Source organism: Entelurus aequoreus, linkage group LG12 (genome assembly GCF_033978785.1).
Source record: "Entelurus aequoreus isolate RoL-2023_Sb linkage group LG12, RoL_Eaeq_v1.1, whole genome shotgun sequence".
Classification (NCBI taxonomy): domain Eukaryota; kingdom Metazoa; phylum Chordata; class Actinopteri; order Syngnathiformes; family Syngnathidae; genus Entelurus; species Entelurus aequoreus.
Window position 1 is genome coordinate 65,423,046 of NC_084742.1, and position 25,035 is coordinate 65,448,080.

Below are 25,035 nucleotides of genomic sequence, written 5' to 3' on the forward strand. Positions count from 1 at the left end.
CCACCGGGCCGCGGACCGATTGGTACACAAAATAAATATTTTTTTTTTTTTTTTAATGAAATCAACATAAAAAACACAATATGTACATTATATATCAATATAGATCAATACAGTCTGCAGGGATGCAGTCCGTAAGCACACATGATTGTATTTATTTATGTAAAAAAAAAAAAAAAAAAAAAAAAAAAAAATACCCAGCAGGGGTGTCCAAAGTGCGGCCCGGGGGCCATTTGCGGCCCGCACCTAATTGTTTAGCGGCCCGCCACACATTCTGTAAATGCTTTTGCAAAAAATAAAAATGAACATGAAAAAAAGTGGAATGAGGTGAAATCTAACGAGAAAAAGTTGCAATGTTGACACAAAAGCTGCCATGCAGGCTGTTTTTTTTTTTCTTTTGTCTTTCTTTCTTTCTTTTTTTGCCACTGCTCAAAAAAAAAAATAATGACAAAAAAATCCATGTTATAATTTATTATTTTCAAAGCTCCAATTAGTTCAAATTTTTCACTTTAAAATGTTTTATGTGGTAAATATTGCATATATTGTGTAGTAGCCATATAAAAACAAAGATTTCTTTGACAAAAGAGCATAAAACAAACAAAATAATAGTTCAAACGTAAAATGGACAGATATATGTGAAGTTGATCTCGTAACTTAAGTGTTGAAAGTAAACTAATAAAAATGTATCACTTTATTAGTGGGGCACCTTTTGGATCCCTAATATATTTAGTGGTATTTTATTTATCTTTTAATGATAAATGATAAATGGGTTATACTTATATAGCGCTTTTCTACCTTCAAGGTACTCAAAGGGCTTTGACACTATTTCCACATTCACCCATTCACACACACATTCACACACTGATGGCGGGAGCTGCCATGCAAGGCGCTAAGCAGCAGCCATCAGGAGCAAGGGTGAAGTGTCTTGCCCAAGGACACAACGGACGTGACTAGGATGGTAGAAGGTGGGGATTGAACCCCAGTTACCAGCAACCCTCCGATTGCTGGCACGGCCACTCTACCAACTGTGCCACGCCGTCCCCATCATAGGTGGATTAATGACCGGGCCTACCGGGCCCAGGCCCAGGGGGCCAGAGGCCCCAAGGGGCCAGGCCAACTTGGCCCCGCGGCCGCGACCCAAGCAAAACTACTTTTGCAAAAATAATAATCTTAAGCCCCAAGGGGCCAGGCCAACTTGGCCCCGCGGCCATGATCCATAGAGGGTAAGAGGCCCCAAGGGGCCAGGTCAACTTGGCCCCGCGGCCGCGACCCACAGAGGGCCAGAGGCCCCAAGGGGCCAGGCCAACATGGCCCCGCGGCCATGATCCATAGACGGTCAGAGGCCCCAAGGGGCCAGGCCAACTTGGCCCCGCGGCCACGATCCATAGAGGGTCAGAGGCCCCAGGGGGCCAGGTCAACTTGGCCCCGCGGCCACGATCCATAGACGGTCAGAGGCCCCAAGGGGCCAGGCCAACTTGGCCCCGCGGCCACGACCCACAGAAGGCCAGAGGCCCCAAAGGGCCAGGCCAACTTGGCCCCGCGGCCGCGAGCCACAAAAGGCCAGAGGCCCCAAGGGGCCAGGTCAACTTGGCCCCGCGGCCACGATCCATAGAGGGTAAGAGGCCCCAAGGGGTCAGGCCAACTTGGCCCCGCGGCCATGATCCATAGAGGGCCAGAGGCCCCGAGGGGTCAGGCCAACTTGGCCCCGATCCATAGAGGGTCAGAGGCCCCAAGGGGCCAGGCCAACTTGGCCCCGCGGCCACGACCCACAGAGGCCCCAAGGGGCCAGGCAAAATTGGCCCCGCGGCCATGATCCACAGAGGGCCAGAGGCTCTCAATCATTATTATCAAAGCTAATTCTCAAATTGGATGGATCACACAACCTCACTCACATATTCTTTATCAATTATTAAAGGTTGTTTCTGAATTTTGATCACAGAACTTAATGCAAATATTCTTGATTGATTGACAAAGCTCATTCTCAAATTTTGATTACACAACCTTACTCTGACAAATTATCATTATCAAAAAGCTCTATCTCGAATTTGGATCACAGAATCTCACTCAAGTATTCTTAGCTGTGCCCCTCCCCCATCAAGTCTTTCATAAACCGGTCTGTTCTTTTAGAATCTCCTCATTTGGTATTTTGAACTCGTGAGAGACTGCTCAAAATTTGGTTTCCTTTCCCTCAGTTCAGACTCAGAGATAATTTGAAATCATTCAACAAGAAGTTTAACGCGCGCACACACACACACACACACACTTGAGTTGAGCATTACTTGGAAATTCTTATATTTTCCATTTTGCTGTTATTATCAGCATCTTCCCATTTTGTCCTTTTCTTTCGAGAAAGTTTACAGTCTGACATTTGTCACTGCTGTCAGTTAATAACTTTTTGGTCTTTGACCCATTTTGTCATTTTCTCGATTCGATCGTCACTGACCACTCTCTCCTGTCTGGCAGACATCGTTGCTGCCATCATAGCTAGCAAGCTGCCTGCAGCGGGTCATCCCTATGTTCCCCGTCCCTATGTTACCCGGGTCCTATGTTCCCCTCTACCGGGGAACTAAGGACCCTTTTTAAAAAAAAGGGTTCTATGTTCCCCGCTGCGGGGAACGTACAACACTTTTTCCAGAAAAGGGTTCTATGTTCCCCGCTGCTTCCAATGCGCGACTAAGTAAGACGCACGCAGACACGCATGACAGAGACGCGTTTAAGTTGTCGAAGGAAGGAAGTTCGCGTTTGAGTTGCTCTATCTGCTGCCGCACGCCCTGTGACAGGTTAGGTTTAGGGATGGTTTTGGTCAGGGCACAATTTCGCCAAAAAAGTGCTCCACAACGCCCTGTGACAGGTTAGGTTTAGGGATAGTTTTGGTCAGGGCACAATTTCGCCAAAAAAAAGTGCTCCACAACGCCCTGTGACAGGTTAGGTTTAGGGATGGTTTTGGTCAGGGCACAATTTCGCAATTTCGCCAGATACAATGCAGGGAACATAGGACCCTTTTTTAGAAAAAGGGTCCTAAGTTCCCCGGTCGCATACAAAGACCCAGGAACAACCGGGGAACATAGGACCCGGGGAACATAGGACCCGGGGAACATAGGCACGCTCCCGCCTGCAGATAGCAACATTTTGGTGTCCTTTGGGAAAATATTTAGAAAGAAGACAAAAGTACACACAGTTGTACAACTATTATCTTTATGATCTTTTTTTTGTTAGTTTCTCTGTTACTGTGTGTGGCCAATTAAGCGACTTTTGGCCATACCTGGCTGGTGACATTTAGCGACTTTCTGGTTGATGTTAAGATTAATAATAGCAACAGTTCTCTTCATCTTAATGCAATTTATTGTGTCTGTCTCTCCACATTTTGCCATTAGGTACTTTGAGCTCTTGTTGGTCAGTCACTCTAAGGTACATTGTTGCTGCCATCATAGCTAGCAAGCTGCCTGCAGATAGCGACATTTTGGTGTCCTTTGAGAAATATTAAGAAAGAAGACAAAAGTACAAGACATTGTACGATTACTATCTTTTTAAAATTATTTGTTTCACTGTGTGATTGACCGACTTTGCCGCTAGATTTCGCGTCTTTTGGCCATACCTGGCTAGCGACTAAAAACATCATTTAGCGACTTTTTGGTTGTGAAGATAAGTGGTAAAAGCAGATCTTCCTGTTGGTCTTCCCACATTTTGCCATTTGGTACTTTGCACTCTTCTTGGTCACTCCAAGGCATTTGTCCCTGCCTTCAGCTAGTCACTTGGCTCTTTTGGAATATATTTCACTGTAATTGGCTCTCTCTCTCTCTTTCTCCTCAGTACAAATCAGCCTGTTCCCTTGCCATTCATCACTGACCACTCTGCTCTCCTGTCTGTCAGACATTATTGCTGCTTGCAGATAGCTTGGGGTCCTTAGAGAAAATATCAGAAGAGAAAAGTACACAATTATCTTAATTATCTTTTTTATTCAGTCAGTCCTTCAGTGAGTCCCAGTGTGTTGGCGATTAAGCAACGTTGGCATTCAATTAGCGACTTTTGGCCATACATGGCTGGCGACTCAAAAAACTAGAAAAAAAGTACAAAAAGTTGTACAATTAATATCTTTATTATCCTTAATTCCCCTGAATCCTAGAGTGTGTTGCAATTAAGCAACTTTGCTGCTAGGTTTAGCGACTCTTGTTTTGGGCATACCTGGCTAGCGACTACAAACATTATTCAGCAACTTTTTGGCTGTTAAGATTAACGTTAATAAATTAAATCCTAATACAATTTATTGTGTTGGTCTCGCCATCTTGCTATTAGGTACTTTGAATTCTTGTTGGTCTCTGCTAAGGTATCTGGCTGTTGTCTTTGCCTTCAGTTAGTCACTTGGCTCTGGAATATATTTAACTGTACTTGGCTCTCTCTTTCTCCTCAGTACAAATCAGTCTGTTCCCTTGCCATTTAGACATTTTCTTGATTGGATCATCACTGACCACTCTGCTCTCCTGCTGTCTATCAGACATTGTTGCTCCCATCATAGCTAGCAAGCTGCCTTGGTGTCCTTTGTGAAAATATTTAGATAGAAGACTAAAGTGCACAAAGGTGTACAATTATTATCTTTTCAAAATATTTGTTTCACTGTCAGTGTGATTGACCGACTTTGCCGCTAGATTTCGCGTCTTTTGGCCATACCTGGCTAGCGACTGAAAACATCATTTAGCAACTTTTTGGTTGTGAAGATAAGAGGTAAAAGCAGATCTGCCTGTTGGTCTTTCCACATTTTGCCATTTGGTACTTTGCACTCTTGTTGGTCACTCCAAGGCATTTGTCCCTGCCTTCAGCTAGTCACTTGGCTCTTTTGGAATATATTTCACTGTAATTGGCTCTCTCTCTCTTTCTCCTCAGTACAAATCAGTCTGTTCCCTTGCCATTTAGACATTTTCTTGATTCGATCATCACTGACCACTCTGCTCTCCTGCTGTCTATCAGACGAATCAGTTGATTCTCTGCTCTCAATTGTCTATGCTAGTAAGCTGTTATTCTCTGCTTTGGAGTGTTGATGCTGGGTTGCTAGTTTTCTAAATCACCTCACACACTTGAAGGAAGCAGCACCGATCATAAACACACAAACAAACTCACACACACACACACACACACACACACACACACATAGTTGGTTTATCTGTTGTGATAGGCAAAGAGCCAATGTGCAAAGAAAGAAGGGAAATATGGATCATAAACGTTTAAGTGGAGGAGCTAGAAAAAAAATTCAGCAAGAAAAGAAAAAAAAGGAATCAGTTTTACTTGAGAGTGTTCCAAATATCTCCAGCTTCTTCAGTACAAAGACATCTGCTGAAAGCAATTCTATAAATGCTACTGCAAATTCAGCTAAGGTTAGCAATGCACCTGAGCTAGCATGTAGCTCCCAAGATCCTGAGACCACTACAAGTGTAGACACTGAACCAAATGCTTCTGATGCTTATGATTCAACCAATTCAGCAGTAGCCAGTTGCTCGGATGAATGTGAGGTCACTGCACCTCTGGACAGCATAGAAAATGAGCTGAATCTTTCTTCAACACCATCTACAGTGACAACTCTACCTAGTGATCCCGCTAAATGGGCTGAGACCCTCACTGAGTCAATGAAGGAAGTTCTTATTCAAAGAGGTGCAAAATCATTTCACAACCGTCACAGCCATTATCCAGCTTCTGTGAGGAACAGTGGGCTAGGAGGCAAAACCCGATGCCTAAACAATGAACATTTTACTTCACACTTGCCCAATGGACAACGAGTACAAAGAGAGTGGCTGATGTACTCTCCCTCTACTGGTAATGTTTACTGCTTTGCATGCAAACTGTTTTCCCCAAAAACGCATTCTTTTGTGACAGGCTATTGTGATTGGAAACACTCAGAAAGATTTGGTGAACATGAGCGAAGTGCTGAGCACATAACCTGCATGCAAGCAGTCTTGAACCGCGCCAAAGGTGCCACAGTTGATGCAGACCTGTTCAAACAGTTTCAGGCAGAGAGCAGCTATTGGAGGCAGGTGTTACAAAGAGTTGTTGCAGTCATTAAATTCCTTGCAGAAAGGGGCCTTGCATTTAGGGGTAAAAATGAATCGTTAGGGTCTCCTCTCAATGGGAACTACCTTGGTATTCTGGAGGTCCTGGCTGAATTTGATCCCTTTCTAAAGGATCACATCAGAAAGTTTGGGCAGATGGGTCGAGGTAATACCTCATATCTGTCCTCCACCATTTGTGAGGAATTCATTGAATTGATGGGTGCAAAAACCAAACAGGCTATAGCAGATGAACTGCAAGCAAGCAAATACTACTCTATCATTGTGGATTCAACCCCAGATTTATCTCATGTGGACCAATTGACATTCATATTCCGTTTTGTTAGCAAAGAGGGCAGTGTTGTTGAACGCTTTGTGGGTTTTGAGCCCATTACTAGCCATACAGGTGAAAGTTTGGCTAACTGTGTCATGTCTGTGTTGGAAAATCTAGGGTTAGAGCTGTCAAATTGCAGGGGGCAGGCTTATGATAATGCCAGCAACATGTCAGGGAGGTATAATGGGTTGCAGGCTCACTTAAAGAAAAGCAACCCATTAATACACTATATTCCATGTGCAGCTCACTCTTTGAATTTGGTGGGAGTCAACAGCATTGACAGATGTGGAAATGAAGTCTCTAAGTATTTTGACTTGATTCAGTCTATTTACAACTTCACAACTGCATCCACACACCGATGGGACAGGGTATTTGGCAATTCCAACATAGATCTCACACTTAAAGCTTTATCCAACACGCGTTGGAGTTGCCGTGCAGAATCTACCAAAGCACTGTGGCAGAACTACAGTAAAATAAAAGCAGCACTACAGGTTATTTCCACTGATGACACAGAGAAACGAGACACACGAACTGAAGCTGACAGTCTAGTGCGGAAGCTGGATTCACTTGAGATGGCCTTCATGGCAGGCTTTTGGGACACTGTTCTGTCCAGATTTCAGGCCACAAGTCTGCAACTTCAAAAAGCAGACATGGACCTTGGTACAGCAGTTAGATTGCTGGAATCTCTGCGCACCTTTGTTCTCTCCCAAAGAGATCTATTTGATCATTTTGAGCAGAAAGCCTTAAACATGTTGGGTGGCACCCCATCTTACAGGGCTGAACGGACGAGGAAACGTAAAAAGTTTGCTGATGAATCAGCATCCCCAGATGTTGTGCTTGAGGGAAGGCAACTGTTTCAAATAGAGACATTTATTGCCTCTATTGATCAACTGAGTTCAAGCCTTAATCACCGTCTGGAGGCCTACAAACATCTGAACAATTTGTTCAGTGTCCTTTTCTCTTTGGATACAGAGTCCAATGCTTCAGTCCTTCACAAGGCCAAGATTCTCACTGAATCATACCCATCTGACCTCAATGAAAGTCTTGGACAGGAGCTTATACAGTTCAAATCTTTTATACAGCTCAACAACACTGATGAGGAGAGGACCCCTTCAGGACTGCTCAAAACAATAATACATTTTGGACTACAGCCTACGTTTCCTAATACATACATTGCGCTACAGATTTTTCTCACTCTACCGGTCAGTAACTGTGAGGGAGAACGCTCATTCTCTCTTTTGTCAAGAGTAAAAAATGAGCTGCGCACAAGAATGACTCAGAAAAGATTAAATGCGTTATCTCTAATGGCAATTGAGAGTGAGCTGACAAGAGAGTTGGACTTCAATGATGTGGTGGATGATTTTGCAAAATTGAAAGCACGAAAGAAACCCCTTGCTTAAAGGTGCACTGTGTAAGATTTTTAGGTTATTTCCAGAATTCACCCATTCACTAATGTTAGGCTACCTGTTTTCATGAATACTTACCACCACCATAAAATTCTAAGTATCCATTATGACTTGGAGAATTGCACTTTTGCCATTTCTGGGAAGTGTCACCTGGATTGTGAAGATAGGATTGACTTTAGGCAGAAGCTTGGTGCTTTCTCTGGCAAACTGAACCTCAAGCTTCATTCTCTGCAGCTTTGCATTCTTGTGCAGACTTTCATCCACAAGGAACTTTTCAACTTCCCCACTATCGTGAAGGGGCCATCAAAAGATTTCAGTGTGTCCAGCATGTCTAGTCTCTTACTCTCCTTTCTTTGAGCCATCTCTTGTTTCTCATCTGCCCTACTCTCGAATTTTGCCTTCATGAATTTACTCCAGTTGAGTTCAACCTCCCTTTTTGCTTGTGCTGCTGCCTTGAAACCTCTGAAGCTCCTGGCTCTTCTGTAAAATTATTGACCTATTGACTGCGTTCAGTGTGCCCAACTTCTTCAGTTTGTAGTCCACCTTGCCACATTGTCTCTCCATCCCAATGTTGTGCACAGGGGTGCCATCAATGTTACTAGCCTGTTCACTGACAGGGTCCATTGGGAAGGTCTCCTCATCCATCCTCTGCCTGGCCAGGACAGTCTTCAGATGGGGCAGCATGAGATCTGTCAGCTGCTTCACTTCATCCAAGTATTCGGCAGCCACGTCTGACACTGAGTTCAGGACATGTCCAGTGCCTGTCCAGCCACTATAGCATTCTTGGAAATGGGCTATCTTGACCTGCATGCAGCCCTTGTACCATGAACTGGCCTACACCTTTCTTTGTGGTGCTCTCCGATGCATGTTATCATTTTACCTTTCTCCTTCTCCTCAAGCTTAACCACAAATAGATACAGACTTTGAGCCTCAATTTGCTGCACAGCTGCCGTTATGCCAATGTGTTTTCCTAAGATATTATTTTATTTTTAATGATAGAAGGGAGGAAAAGGGGGCAAAAATCATGTCCGATTTAGTTTTTTGGGTGGGTTGGGGGGTTTATTTCATGATAGCTACCAACTTCCAATACATAATATCTCTCAAATGACCCAATGCACCATCACTGAAGTGGGCGTAATCATTTTCAAAAATGTTTATTTTTAGGCCATTTATCCCCTCCCCCTGTGTCTGTGTGAAACCTGTGCTTGTCAGTGTCTGTGTGGTATACCTAATAGTGTGTGTGCAGTATGTGCACTCTTCTGTACAGTACAGTGTGCATGTCTGTTCACAGTATACAGTATTTCTTGCATAGTGCGTGCGTGTGTGTGCGCCCACACGCGCGGGGGGTTGAGGGGCCAAGACCATGTCAGGCCCAGGGGGCCAAAATTTCTTAATCCGCCCCTGGTCCCCATAATATACATTTGTTACGTTTTTTTTAATAAAAAACTGAAAATGAATAGATTAAAACGAATAGAATTTAAAAAAAGATTAACACTAATTCGTATTATTCCTATTTGGTTTACATTATTTATTTGTATTTATTCTTACTATAAAGAAATTAATAAAATTAATTTAAAAAAATTCGAAAAATATTACGTTATTTCTTTCAAATGAATTTTATTTACTTAATTGTTTCGGTTTTTTTAATAAAAAAATGAAAATGAATCGATTAAAACGAATAGAATTAAAAAAAAGATTAACACTAATTCGTATTATTTCTATTTGGTTTACATTATTTATTTGTATTTATTCTTACTATAAAGAAATTAATAAATTAATAAAATGAATTTAAAAAATGTCGAAAAATACTACGTTATTTCTTATTTCAAATGAATTTTATTTACTTAATTGTTTCGGTTTTTTTAATAGAAAAATGAAAATGAATCGATTAAAACGAATAGAATTAAAAAAAAGATTAACACTAATTCGTATTATTTCTATTTGGTTTACATTATTTATTTGTATTTATTCTTACTATAAAGAAATTAATAAATTAATAAAATGAATTTAAAAAATGTCGAAAAATACTACGTTATTTCTTATTTCAAATGAATTTTATTTACTTAATTGTTTCGGTTTTTTTAATAGAAAAATGAAAATGAATCGATTAAAACGAATAGAATTTGAAAAGAGATTAACACTAATTTGTATTATTTCTATTTGGTTTTCACTGTGATGACTCAAAAATATGAAATAATTAAAATCAATGGTGTCCTGCATTATTTATATTTTAGGGCTCTAATTACAAAATACTGCACATTTATTTCAGTTTTACTATAAAAAACAAAGTTGTTTTTGACAGAAAAGCCATAAAACCTTTTTTTTTTTTTTTAAAGTTGATATAGAGATTTACTGTAAGCGTTAAATAAAAAATAATACAAATTAGACTTATTTTTAACATTTTAATAACTGAGACCCTTTATGGTCCCCGGGACCCCTAAAGGTAAAATAAATACAAAAAAATCCATATATTTTGTTATGGTTTGAAATGAAAAATATCAAAATGGCCCCCACATGCTTTAAATTTTTCCGTTTGCGGCCCTCGGTGGAAAAAGTTTGGACACCCCTGCTATAAACACACCCCGCAACCTTGTGGACAGCCCTTCCCAGAAGAGTTGTTTGTTTTTATTCAGTCATTGGTGGAGCATAATATTGTTTTTAACATGGCTGTGCAGCACTTTGGAAACATTCTTGTTGTGTAAATGTGCTATATAATGCTAGGTTCACACCAACGGCGCTTTGACGGCGCTTTAAAGCGGCATGCAAAGCGGCGTTAAAGCGTAACAAAGCCTGATTAAAGCGTGAGGGTCCTAATGGATGGTGGGAAAGCTTGTAGTGAAGTTCGCCAACATTTTTTAAACAGTTTAAAAAAATTCTGCGCTCTGTCAAGAATGGAATAAAGCGCCGAGAGCGTATCAAAGCGTGACAAAGCTCAGCAAAACTTGACTCAAAGCGTAGGAAAGCTTAACAGATCTTGGTTCAAAGCGCAATAGGAAGTGATATTGACTAGTGACATTGAAACTTTATGTAAAACCAACACAGGATTACAAATCCATTCTCTTTTGCATCATTGCCTTTTTTATACGATGATCATTGTTTCTGTACTTCTGCTGTTTGATGTTGCACTTTGACATTACTGTCTATAATTTTTCTGTATGAAAATGTTAATAATAAAGAGAATATGTTACGTTTAAAAGAAATGCCTTTTATTATTGTCAACTAGCATAAGAGATGAAAGATAGATATTTATTAAGATGACAAAGAAATAAAAGAAATTAAGATATAAAACATAATATAACGAAAAAAGAGAGAAATTGAAAAAATAAATGAATATAAAAAATAAAAGAAATGCCTTTTATTATTGTCAACTAGCATAAGAAATGAAAGATAGATATTTATTAAGATGACAAAGAAATAAAAGAAATGAAGATATAAAACATAATATAACGAACAAAAAGAGAAATTGAAAAAATAAATGAATATAAAAAATAAAAGAAATGCCATTTATTATTGTCAACTAGCATAAGAAATGAAAGATAGATATTTATTAAGATGACAAAGAAATAAAAGAAATGAAGATATAAAACATAATATAACGAAAAAAAAGAGAAATTGAAAAAATAAATGAATATAAAAAATAAAAGAAATGCCTTTTATTATTGTCAACTAGCATAAGAAATGAAAGATAGATATTTATTAAGATGACAAAGAAATAAAAGAAATGAAGATATAAAACATAATATAACGGAAAAAAAAGAGAAATTTTAAAAATAAATGAATATAAAATATAAAAGAAATGCCTTTTATTATTGTCAACTAGCATAAGAAATGAAAGATAGATATTTATTAAGATGAAAAAGAAATAAAAGAAATGAAGATAGAAAACATAATATAACGAAAAAAAAGAGAAATTGAAAAAATAAATGAATATAAAAAATAAAAGAAATGCCTTTTATTATTGTCAACTAGCATGAGAAATGAAAGATAGATATTTATTAAGATGACAAAGAAATAAAAGAAATGAAGATATAAAAAATAATATAACGGAAAAAAAAGAGAAATTGAAAAAATAAATGAATATAACAAATGTGTGGAAAACAGTATACTGAGTTTTTCACATTTTTTTTTACTTATTTGTTTATCATATTTCTCTTTTTTATTACATTGTGTTTTATCCTGTGTATAATAAAACAAAAAGAGAAATCAAATAAATAGATACATCTAAAAAAAATGTGGGGAAAACTTAGTATACTGAGTTTTCCCCACATTTTTTTCTTATTTTTGTTGTAACAATGCACAACAGAGCTTGATAATCGTGTCAGAGCCTGATTTAAAGCGTCAGGATCGCATCAAAGCGTAATAAAGTTCAATAAAGCGTAATAAAACGTATCAAAGCGTGATTTAAAGCGTATCAAAGCGGCATCAAATCGTGAGGAACGGTAACAAAGCGGCAACTAATTCGTATCAGAGCGTATCAAAGCATAACATTACTTCGGAGATCGGGATATTCGTGGAAAAATTGACAAAAATGACGGCGCTTTGCTCGCCGCTTTAAAGCGCGGCAAGCGCCGTTGCTGTGAACCAGGCATAAATAAAGTGGATTGGATTGAAGCTGTAATAGCTGTAACATTGCATTTTGAACCCTATGGGTTAGGAATGGGATGGCACTTCAAGTTCATATGTGAGTCAAGGCAGGTGGCCAAATACTTTTGGCAATATAGTGTAGCTTCAAGTCAATAACGGGGTCAACATCGAGGGTTTTTAAAGGACTTCGGACAGAAAGCCTACGGTGTCAGGATCTTGGGGATTTTTAACAATCTTTCTAACATCTGTACTGAGATCCGAAACAACTCTTGAAAGCCGCAGAATGCACCATCCTCACAAGGCCTTCCGTCTCCGAACAGACCGCTGCAAGAAAACGGGAAGCTGGCAGTCTGCTCAGAGGTCTCGTGTCATATTGATCGCTCTCTGCGAGAACTTCCTTTGTTTGACGGCCGCGGAGGGGAGTCGGCGGGGGTTTTTGACGGGTGGTCTGAAAGTGTTCCAATTACTTGTGACTGACATCGGTGGCAACCAAAGATAAGAGCTGCCCGACTCCCAAGAGAAAGAGTTTAAGGGTTGAGCGATAAGTGAAAGAGGAGTTCTTCCTGAGCCTGAGTCACAATGTCAATCATTGGATTACTCAGAGGGTGCAGAGATCTGTCGGCAATGGCAAGAATAAACCAGCTTTGGAAGAAAAAAAAAACAGGCTTCTTGTCTAGCCAGATAATGTGAAGGTTAGAATATCAGTCTGGGACGTTCACCTCAGATGACAGGAGAACCGAGGACGCGGTTGTGTTGAATGCATGAAGAACTGGGCTTTAATGACTTCAGAAACCGAGAGAACACAGGAGTTCAGGATCCGAGTAGCAAAAGTCTTAACTGGGGACATCGGATATACAGCTTTAGAGAAGGAGGAAAGTCGGCGTTTAACACTCAATAAACCTGACACAGGAGTTAAGGACATGAAGGGTCTTTGGGAGCAAACTGGGAACATGTGCTTGAAGGACATCAGGAACATAAGACTTTTAGAAACTGGAAACATGTGCTTGAAGGACCCTCGGAAACACCAAGCTTTAGAAACAGCGGGAACCTTTTTCTGGACTCTCATTATTATGTTAGATCCACTATGGACTGGACTCTCACACTATTACGTTAGATCCACTATGGACTGGACTCTCACTATTATTTTAGATCCACTATGGACTGGACTCTCACTATTATGTTAGATCCACTATGGACTGGACTCTCACTATTATGTTCGATCCACTATGGACTGGACTCTCACTATTATGTTAGATCCACTATGGACTGGACTCTCACACTATTATGTTAGATCCACTATGGACTGGACTCTCATTATGTTAGATCCACTATGGACTGGACTCTCACACTATTATGTTAGATCTACTATGGACTGGACTCTCACTATTACGTTAGATCCACTATGGACTGGACTCTCACTATTATTTTAGATCCACTATGGACTGGACTCTCACTATTATGTTAGATCCACTATGGACTGGACTCTCACTATTATGTTCGATCCACTATGGACTGGACTCTCACTATTATGTTCGATCCACTATGGACTGGACTCTCACTATTATGTTAGATCCACTATGGACTGGACTCTCACTATTATGTTAGATCCACTATGGACTGGACTCTCACACTATTATGTTAGATCCACTATGGACTGGACTCTCACACTATTATGTTAGATCCACTATGGACTGGACTCTCACTATTATGTTAGATCCACTATGGACTGGACTCTCACACTATTATGTTAGATCCACTATGGACTGGACTCTCACACTATTATGTTAGATCCACTATGGACTGAACTCTCACACTATTATGCTAGATCCACTATGGACTGGACTCTCACACTATTATGTTAGATCCACTATGGACTGGACTCTCACACTATTATGTTAGATCCACTATGGACTGGACTCTCACACTTTTATGTTAGATCCACTATGGACTGGACTCTCACTATTATGTTAGATCCACTATGGACTGGACTCTCACACTATTATGTTAGATCCACTATGGACTGGACTCTCACATTATTATGTTAGATCCACTATGGACTGGACTCTCACACTATTATGTTAGATCCACTATGGACTGGACTCTCACACTTTTATGTTAGATCCACTATGGACTGGACTCTCACATTATTATGTTAGATCCACTATGGACTGGACTCTCACACTATTATGTTAGATCCACTATGGACTGGACTCTCACACTATTATGTTAGATCCACTATGGACTGGACTCTCACTATTATGTTAGATCCACTATGGACTGGACTCTAACTATTATGTTAGATCCACTATGGACTGGACTCTCACTATTATGTTAGATCCACTATGGACTGGACTCTCACACTATTATGTTAGATCCACTATGGACTGGACTCTCACACTATTATGTTCGATCCACTATGGACTGGACTCTCACTATTATGTTCGATCCACTACGGACTGGACTCTCACTATTATGTTAGATCCACTATGGACTGGACTCTCACACTATTATGTTAGATCCACTATGGACTGGACTCTCACACTATTATGTTAGATCCACTATGGACTGGACTCTCACACTATTATGTTAGATCCACTATGGACTGGACTCTCACACTATTATGTTAGATCCACTATGGACTGGACTCTCACACTATTATGTTAGATCCACTATGGACTGGACTCTCACACTTTTATGTTAGATCCACTATGGACTGGACTCTCACTATTATGTTAGATCCACTATGGATTGGACTCTCACACTATTATGTTAGATCCACTATGGACTGGACTCTCACATTATTATGTTAGATCCACTATGGACTGGACTCTCACACTATTATGTTAGATCCACTATGGACTGGACTCTCACACTTTTATGTTAGATCCACTATGGACTGGACTCTCACATTACTATGTTAGATCCACTATGGACTGGACTCTCACACTATTATGTTAGATCCACTATGGACTGGACTCTCACACTTTTATGTTAGATCCACTATGGACTGGACTCTCACTATTATGTTAGATCCACTATGGACTGGACTCTCACACTATTATGTTAGATCCACTATGGACCGGACTCACACTATTATGTTAGATCCACTATGGACTGGACTCTCACACTATTATGCTAGATCCACTATGGACTGGACTCTCACACTATTATGTTAGATCCACTATGGACTGGACTCTCACACTATTATGCTAGATCCACTATGGACTGGACTCTCACACTATTATGTTAGATCCACTATGGACCGGACTCACACTATTATGTTAGATCCACTATGGACCGGACTCACACTATTATGTTAGATCCACTATGGACCGGACTCACACTATTATGTTAGATCCACTATGGACCGGACTCACACTATTATGTTAGATCCACTAATAAGATTCGTAGGCACTGGGAACATACGACTTTGAAGAAAAAACCGGAACATAACATTTTTAACACTGGAACGTACGACTTTAGAAGCAGAAAACTGGGTAGCGTATTTTCCGGACCATAGGGCGCACCAGATTACATAAGGCCGAAAGGACAAGATCGTGGGTACAAATGAGTTTCCTCCGCCGGGTGTTGGGTCTCTCCCTTAGAGATAGGGTGAGAAGCCTCCACATGGAGAGGAGCCAGATGAGGTGGTTTGGGCATCTGGTCAGGATGCCACCCGAACGCCTCCCTAGGGAGGTGTTTAGGGCACGTCCGACCGGTAGGAGGCCACGGAGAAGACCCAGGACACGTTGGGAAGACTACGTCTCCCGGCTGGCCTGGGAACGCCTCGGGATCCCCCGGGAAGACTTGACTTCAATCAATAACGGAGCAGCATCTCCTCATCCGCCGGCAAAGTGTCCCGTGAAAAAAACCTTTCACCGGAACTCTCTAATACCTAAAGTTCCTTGGGTGAATAATGTCAACTCACTACACCGGTATGTTTTAGAGCTTTCATGGCGAGTTCACTGACAAGATACAAGTAAGAACTTTACACTACTTTGTATTATTGTTATGTCCCATAACAAGAAGATAGAGGAAACAGAAGAAGCTTATTAAATGGTGGACGTGTGCACATTTTCAGGACTTATGCAGATCCCAAAAACAGATCAGCAGGTACTAGAAGGTAAGAAAAGTTGGTTTTGCATAATATTGCGAAACAAAACACCAGATAATATGTCCACTAATGGGTGCCATTTTGCAGTCCTTGTACACACAGCCTAGTACTACTCGTACTTTTGACTACAGTAGTACTACTCGTAGTTCTGACTACAGTAGTACTACTTGTACTTCTGACTACTACGGTAGCCGTACCGGGCCCACAATCCATCAAGCTACTAAAATATTTTGAAAGATTTTTGAGCGCCGTGTGTAATGTTCTATATTTTCAATGGAACATTTCAAGTTTTGGTGTTGTTTACTAAGATAGGACTTTAGAAACCAATGAAACTGGAAAGATAGGACTATAGAAACCAATGAAACTGGAAAGATAGGACTATAGAAACCAATGAAACTGGAAAGATAGGACTTTAGAAACCAATGAAACTGGAAAGATAGGACTTTAGAAACTAATGAAACTGGAAAGATAGGACTTTAGAAACTAATGAAACTGGAAAGATAGGACTTTAGAAACCAATGAAACTGGAAAGATAGGACTATAGAAACCAATGAAACTGGAAAGATAGGACTATAGAAACCAATGAAACTGGAAAGATAGGACTTTAGAAACCAATGAAACTGGAAAGATAGGACTATAGAAACCAATGAAACTGGAAAGATAGGACTTTAGAAACCAATGAAACTGGAAAGATAGGACTTTAGAAACCAATGAAACTGGAAAGATAGGACTTTAGAAACCAATGAAACTGGAAAGATAGGACTTTAGAAACCAATGAAACTGGAAAGATAGGACTATAGAAACCAATGAAACTGGAAAGATAGGACTTTAGAAACCAATGAAACTGGAAAGATAGGACTTTAGAAACCAATGAAACTGGAAAGATAGGACTTTAGAAACTAATGAAACTGGAAAGATAGGACTTTAGAAACCAATGCAACTGGAAAGATAGGACTATAGAAACCAATGAAACTGGAAAGATAGGACTATAGCAACCAATGAAACTGGAAAGATAGGACTATAGAAACCAATGAAACTGGAAAGATAGGACTTTAGAAACCAATGAAACTGGAAAGATAGGACTTTAGAAACCAATGAAACTGGAAAGATAGGAATATAGAAACCAATGAAACTGGAAAGATAGGACTATAGCAACCAATGAAACTGGAAAGATAGGACTATAGAAACCAATGAAACTGGAAAGATAGGACTTTAGAAACCAATGAAACTGGAAAGATAGGACTTTAGAAACCAATGAAACTGGGAACATTTTACTTAAGAAACTGAGGAATAGTACAGGAAGTACATGTTCTATCCACAGCTGTGGGAATAAAAGCACATTTCTTTCTTTGTTCCTGCTACGGCCTTGGCTAGACTTTCACAATAAAAGCCGCTTCTGCTAGACCTCGAGGAACAATAGAACAGTTTGCCATTCTTTAGTACAGTTGTGTTGCCATTCTTTAGTACAGTTGTGTTGCCATTCTTTAGTACAGTTGTGTTGCTATTCTTTAGTACAGTTGTGTTGCTATTCTTTAGTACAGTTGTGTTGCCATTCTTTAGTACAGTTGTGTTGCCATTCTTTAGTACAGTTGTGTTGCTATTCTTTAGTACAGTTGTGTTGCTATTCTTTAGTACAGTTGTGTTGCCATTCTTTAGTACAGTTGTGTAGCTATTCTTTAGTACAGTTGTGTAGCTATTCTTTAGTACAGTTGTGTAGCTATTCTTTAGTACAGTTGTGTTGCTATTCTTTAGTACAGTTGTATTGCTATTCTTTAGTACAGTTGTGTTGCTATTCTTTAGTACAGTTGTATTGCTATTCTTTAGTACAGTTGTGTTGCTATTCTTTAGTACAGTTGTGTAGCTATTCTTTAGTACAGTTGTGTAGCTATTCTTTAGTACAGTTGTGTTGCTATTCTTTAGTACAGTTGTATTGCTATTCTTTAGTACAGTTGTGTTGCTATTCATTAGTACAGTTGTGTTGCTATTCTTTAGTACAGTTGTGTTGCTATTCATTAGTACAGTTGTGTTGCTATTCTTTAGTATAGTTGTGTTGCTATTCTTTAGTACAGTTGTGCTATTCTTTATCACAATTGTGTAGCTTTTCTTTAGTACAGTTGTGTTGCTATTCATTAGTACAGTTGTGTTGCTATTCTTTAGTACAGTTGTGTTGCTATTCTTTAGTACAGTTGTGTTGCTATTCTTTAGTACAGTTGTGTTGCTATTCATTAGTACAGTTGTGTTGCTATTCTTTAGTATAGTTGTGTTGCTATTCATTAGTACAGTTGTGTTGCTATTCTTTAGTACAGTTGTGTTGCCATTCTTTATCACAGTTGTGTAGCTATTCTTTAGTACAGTTGTGTTGCCATTCTTTAGTACAGTTGTGTTGCTATTCTTTAGTACAGTTGTGTTGCTATTCTTTAGTACAGTTGTGTTGCTATTCTTTAGTACAGTTGTGTTGCTATTCTTTAGTACAGTTGTGTTGCTATTCTTTAGTACAGTTGTGTTGCTATTCTTTAGTACAGTTGTGTTGCTATTCTTTAGTACAGTTGTGTAGCTATTCTTTAGTACAGTTGTGTTGCTATTCTTTAGTACAGTTGTGTTGCTATTCTTTAGTACAGTTGTGTTGCCATTCTTTATCACAGTTGTGTTGCTATTCCTTAGTACAGTTGTGTTGCTATTCTTTAGTACAGTTGTGTTGCTATTCATTAGTACAGTTGTGTTGCTATTCTTTAGTACAGTTGTGTTGCTATTCTTTAGTACAGTTGTGTTGCTATTCTTTAGTACAGTTGTGTTGCTATTCTTTAGTACAGTTGTGTTGCTATTCTTTAGTACAGTTGTGTTGCTATTCTTTAGTACAGTTGTGTTGCCATTCTTTAGTACAGTTGTGTTGCTATTCTTTATCACAGTTGTGTTGCTATTCTTTAGTACAGTTGTGTTGCTATTCTTTATCACAGTTGTGTTGCTATTCTTTAGTACAGTTGTGTATGGATGTTGTCCCTACAAGTGCAGATGTTGTGTTGTGAAAGAAGTGTGTGTGTGTGTGTGTGTGTGTGTGTGTGTGTGTGTGTGTGTGTGTGTGTACATGCAGCCTAATAAAGGAGCAGGAATGTAATATATTGTAATAGACAATCTTTGTTCACATCTCTTTAGTCTTCATGTGTTGTCATCTTTAATCCTCACTGGCTGATCTCCTTCTCTTCCAGTAATCACTCCCTCCTTTTATCTCCACTTCCTCAATATCCTTCTTACTGCCTCCTTCCTTCCTGACACCCACCCTCCACCCTCCACCCCCACCCTCCTTCCGGCCTTCCGTCTTCCTTCCCCCCCCCCTCCCCCCCATGTCTACTTCACTCCCCTCTCCATCCTCTCAATGTTGCTGCTTGTGTCCTGGTCCCTCCTGCAGGTCTGCAGCCGGTCTTCTGGAGTCGTGAGGACGTGTCTCAGTGGCAGCGGTGGGCAGAGAAGGAGTTTGCCCTGCGACCCGTCACCAGCGGCTCCTTCCAGATGAACGGCAAAGCTCTGTTGCTGCTCACCAAGGAGGACTTCCGCTACCGCTCCCCCCACTCCGGTAGTCCCCGCCTTCCTCCACTCATTATTCTTCCTTCACAGCAACACATGGCAAACAAGGGCATGTTCACCACTGTGTTACATGGCCTTTCCTTTTAACAACACTCAGTAAAGGTTTGGGAACTGAGGAGACACATTTTTGAAGTGGAATTATTTCCCATTCTTGCTTGATGTACAGCTTAAGTTGCAGCCTTCACACATTTTCAATGGCATCGTCTTGCTGAAATAAGCAGGGGCGTCCATGATGACGTTGCTTGGATGGCAGCATATGTTGCTCCAAAAGCTGTATGTACCTTTCAGCATTAATGGTGCCTTCACAGATGTGTAAGTTACCCATGTCTTGGGCACTAATACACCCCCATACCATCACACATGCTGCCTTTTACACTTTCACCCTAGAACAATCCGGATGGTTCTTTTCCTCTTTACGTCCACAGTTTCCAAAAACAATTTGAAATGTGGACTCGTCAGACCACAGAACACTTTTCCACTCTGCATCAGTCCGTCTTAGATGAGCTCGGGCGGCGTATCTGGGTGTTGTTGATACATGGCTTTGGCTTTGCTTAGTAAAGTTAAAGTTAAAGTACCTGTCACACACACACACACACACACACACACACACACACACACACACACACGAGGTGTGGCGAAATTATTCCCTGCATTTGACCCATCACCCTTGATCACCCCCTGGGAGGTGAGGGGAGCAGTGAGCAGCAGCGGTGGCCGCGCCCGGGAATCCTTTTTGGTGATCTAACCCCCAATTCTAACCCTCAATGCTGAGTGCCAAGCAGGGAGGTAATGGCTCCCATTTTTATAGTCTTTGGTATGACTCGGCCGGGGTTTGAACTCACGACCTACCCATCTCAACTTTTCTCAGTGTTTTTTGCCACTTGTGCCAGCTTTTTTGAAACATGTCGCAGGCATCAAATTCCAAATGAGCTAATATTTACACAAAATAAGAAAGTTTCTCAGTGTGAACATGAAATATCTTGTCTTTGCAGTCTATTCAATTGAATATAAGTTGAAAGGGATTTGTTGTATTCTCTTTTTATTTACCATTTACACAACGTGACAACTTCACTGCTTTTGGGCTTTGTAAATATTACATATTGTTATGAAGGTGTCTGTTACTACATTATATATATATATATATATATATATATATATATATATATATATATATATATATATATATATATATATATATATATATATATATATATATATATATATACGTGCAGTGTGTATATTGTACATATTACATATTGTTATGAAGGTGTCTGTTACTACATTATATATATACTTGCAGTGTGTATATTGTACATATTACATATTATTATGAAGGTGTCTGTTACTACATTATATATAAATTTGCAGTGTGTATATTGTACATATTAAACATATACGTCAGCAGCCAAATTAAAAGCCTTTTCAACTCATGTTAAATTGGTTCTATTATCTTTTAAATGCCAAATACTGCGATATTTATAGCGTAGCATGCTAGCATTAGCTAATAGCTAGCGAGACATACGGCATGAACGAGTACTGCTCGTCTGTACTATACTGAAGCAGAACCAGTCCACAAGGACAAGGGTGAAAAAATAATATCCAAACGGCAGACATTTGTCCATGGAAATATGGAAAAGCTGCTGATGGTGTGTTTGACGGTGAAGCTGCATACAGTAAAAGCTGCTCTCTGCTCTCCAAAGTAAATGCTGTATGTTATTATTACTTTACTTTATAAAACTACTCTAAAGTTAAAGAGTTGTCAATAATACATTTTGTTGTGTTGTTTGTTTTTCTTTTTTAAAAGCATGTTAAATGTGTGGTACATTTTGTTCAATATATTGTGGATATATATATAACATATAATAATATATAAGATACAAGTATTTTTCCATTATGAGTCATGAATTAAACTCCTACTATTGTATTACCGTATTTTCCGGACTATAGAGAGCGCCGCTATATAAGCCACACCCACCAAATTTTAGAAGGAAATAAATATATATTTCCATATATTAGCCACACCGAACTATAAGCCTATGGACACAGAAATATTCTGTAAATGTTTATTGACATACCTTCCTTGTTTCCAAACGGTGTCTGTAACACGGCAGTAAAACGGCTGATCAAACAAAACAGAAGTCATGGTCCTGGAATGGTCAATAACTCCACGGTGACGTTTTTGGTGAATTTACTGAGGAATTTGTGAAAGTGAAGCAATACAAAAAGAATGTTATTGTAAATTAATAATACTAACAAACACTCGTAAACCTGTTAGCATAGTAGCTAATGCTAACGACGCTAGCTTGCATTAGTAAGTAAGAATAGTTTTAGTTATATTGTAAAACTTACATTAGTCAGTAAGAATAGTTTTAGTTATATTGTAAAACTTACATTAGTCAGTAAGAATAGTTTTAGTTATATTGTAAAACTTACATTAGTCAGTAAGAATAGTTTTAGTTATATTGTAAAACTTACATTAGTAAGAATAGTTTTAGTTGTATTGTAAAACTTACATTAGTAAGAATAGTTTTAGTTGTATTGTAAAACTTACATTAGTAAGTAAGAATAGGTTTAGTTATATTGTAAAACTTACATTAGTAAGTAAGAATAGTTTTAGTTATATTGTAAAACTTACATTAGTCAGTAAGAATAGTTTTAGTTGTATTGTAAAACTTACATTAGTAAGTAAGAATAGTTTTAGTTGTATTGTAAAACTTACATTAGTAAGTAAGAATAGTTTTAGTTGTATTGTAAAACTTACATTAGTAAGTAAGAATAGGTTTAGTTATATTGTAAAACTTACATTAGTAAGTAAGAATAGTTTTAGTTATATTGTAAAACTTACATTAGTCAGTAAGAATAGTTTTAGTTGTATTGTAAAACTTACATTAGTAAGTAAGAATAGTTTTAGTTGTATTGTAAAACTTACATTAGTAAGTAAGAATAGTTTTAGTTGTATTGTAAAACTTACATTAGTAAGTAAGAATAGGTTTAGTTATATTGTAAAACTTACATTAGTAAGTAAGAATAGTTTTAGTTATATTGTAAAACTTACATTAGTAAGTAAGAATAGTTTTAGTTGTATTGTAAAACTTACATTAGTAAGTAAGAATAGGTTTAGTTATATTGTAAAACTTACATTAGTAAGTAAGAATAGTTTTAGTTATATTGTAAAACTTACATTAGTCAGTAAGAATAGTTTTAGTTATATTGTAAAACTTACATTAGTAAGTAAGAATAGTTTTAGTTATATTGTAAAACTTACATTAGTAAGTAAGAATAGTTTTAGTTATATTGTAAAACTTACAAACGCTGCTTGGAGCGACGAATGAAGAATCCATGCGAGTAGAAACGCTATGGACGGCGTGTCTTTGCATGTGTTTAATGAAAACTATTTGCTTTAAGGCCGCCAGCGAATAAAAAGTTATTAGTCATAAGTTAGCCGCACCGTTTGAATGAGCCGCAGGGTTCAAAGCGTAGGAAAATAGAAGCAGCTTACAGTCCGGAATTTACGGCGCATACCTTTTTACTGTAAAGGAATCGCTGCTTCCCGACGACTAACAATCGGTATCGGCCCTGAATAGTAGTTATTATTACACAGACATCACACACGCTTTAGTAAGTAAGAATAGTTGTAGTTATATTGTAAAACTTACAAACGCTGCTTGAAGTGACGAATCCATACGAGTAGAAACGCTATGGACGACTAAAAGACGGAGACGCACTTGTACTTGCGATTGAAAGCACTAAACAGAAGGGAAATTTTGTAAAAGTTCACCCAGCAGGGAGCGAACTCGTCAAAAAGATGGCACCGTAGCACAAACAATAAGGCACCTTTTCAGTGTATATGCTCAAGTTGATAGGCTCCAGCACCCCCCCCGCCACCCCAAAAAGGGACAAGCAGTAGAAAATGGAAGGATGGATGCTCAAGTTGAATAAAAAAGTATTTGCATCATGGCCGTCAGCGAAGAACAATACATAAATTAGCCGCACCGTTTAATAAACCACAGGGATCGAGGCGTAGGGGGAAAAAAAGTATTTCCAGTACTTGGACATTGTCACTCCAAACATTGACAGTTTTGGAGGAAATGAGCTCATGCAGCTTAAACAAAGCAATAAAGTCATGGGAGATGCAGATATTGATGCAGATGCAGATGCTGCTGTTGCCACGGCAACAGCAGCCAGAAAACAAAACACTTTCCCAAGCAGACTGTTGGGTTTTCTTTGGAAAGAGGAAGAGAGAGTGGATGTGGGACAAATAATTGTTCAATAAACATCTAATATTAATAATCATCCACGCATATTTTAGTTGAATATGAAGACTATGATGTCATCACGCTGACAGACAGGTGTCACATGGTTTATCATCACATGCTTACTTCCTGTCTGTCATGAAGACTAAGCAGAGATCACGAAGACTAAGCAGAGATCATGAAGACTAAGCAGAGATCATGAAGACTAAGCCGAGATCATGAAGACTAAGCCGAGATCACGAAGACTAAGCAGAGATCACGAAGACTAAGCAGAGATCACGAAGACTAAGCAGAGATCACGAAGACTAAGCAGAGATCACGAAGACTAAGCAGAGATCACGAAGACTAAGCAGAGATCATGAAGACTAAGCAGAGATCACGAAGACTAAGCAGAGATCATGAAGACTAAGCAGAGATCATGAAGACTAAGCAGAGATCACGAAGACTAAGCAGAGATCATGAAGACTAAGCAGAGATCACGAAGACTAAGCAGAGATCACAAAGACTAAGCAGAGATCACAAAGACTAAGCAGAGATCACGAAGACTAAGCAGAGATCATGAAGACTAAGCCGAGATCATGAAGACTAAGCAGAGATCACAAAGACTAAGCCGAGATCATGAAGACTAAGCAGAGATCACAAAGACTAAGCAGAGATCACGAAGACTAAGCAGAGATCATGAAGACTAAGCAGAGATCACGAAGACCAAGCAGAGATTTGCACTGCTTTCATCTTT

The 25,035-nt window shown here is 39.1% G+C and overlaps 1 protein-coding gene across 1 annotated transcript in view; it reads left to right on the plus strand.

Annotated features, from left to right (window-relative positions):
- LOC133661307 (transcription factor ETV6-like) overlaps positions 1–25,035 on the plus strand; it is a gene marked incomplete at its 3' end in the record, with an annotated part of 109,593 nt that overhangs the window by 49,299 nt on the left and 35,259 nt on the right. Inside the window, exon 3 of the mRNA XM_062064436.1 lies at positions 19,871–20,035. Coding sequence (XP_061920420.1) covers positions 19,871–20,035 — 165 coding nt within the window. The remainder of the gene's footprint in view (positions 1–19,870; positions 20,036–25,035) is intronic.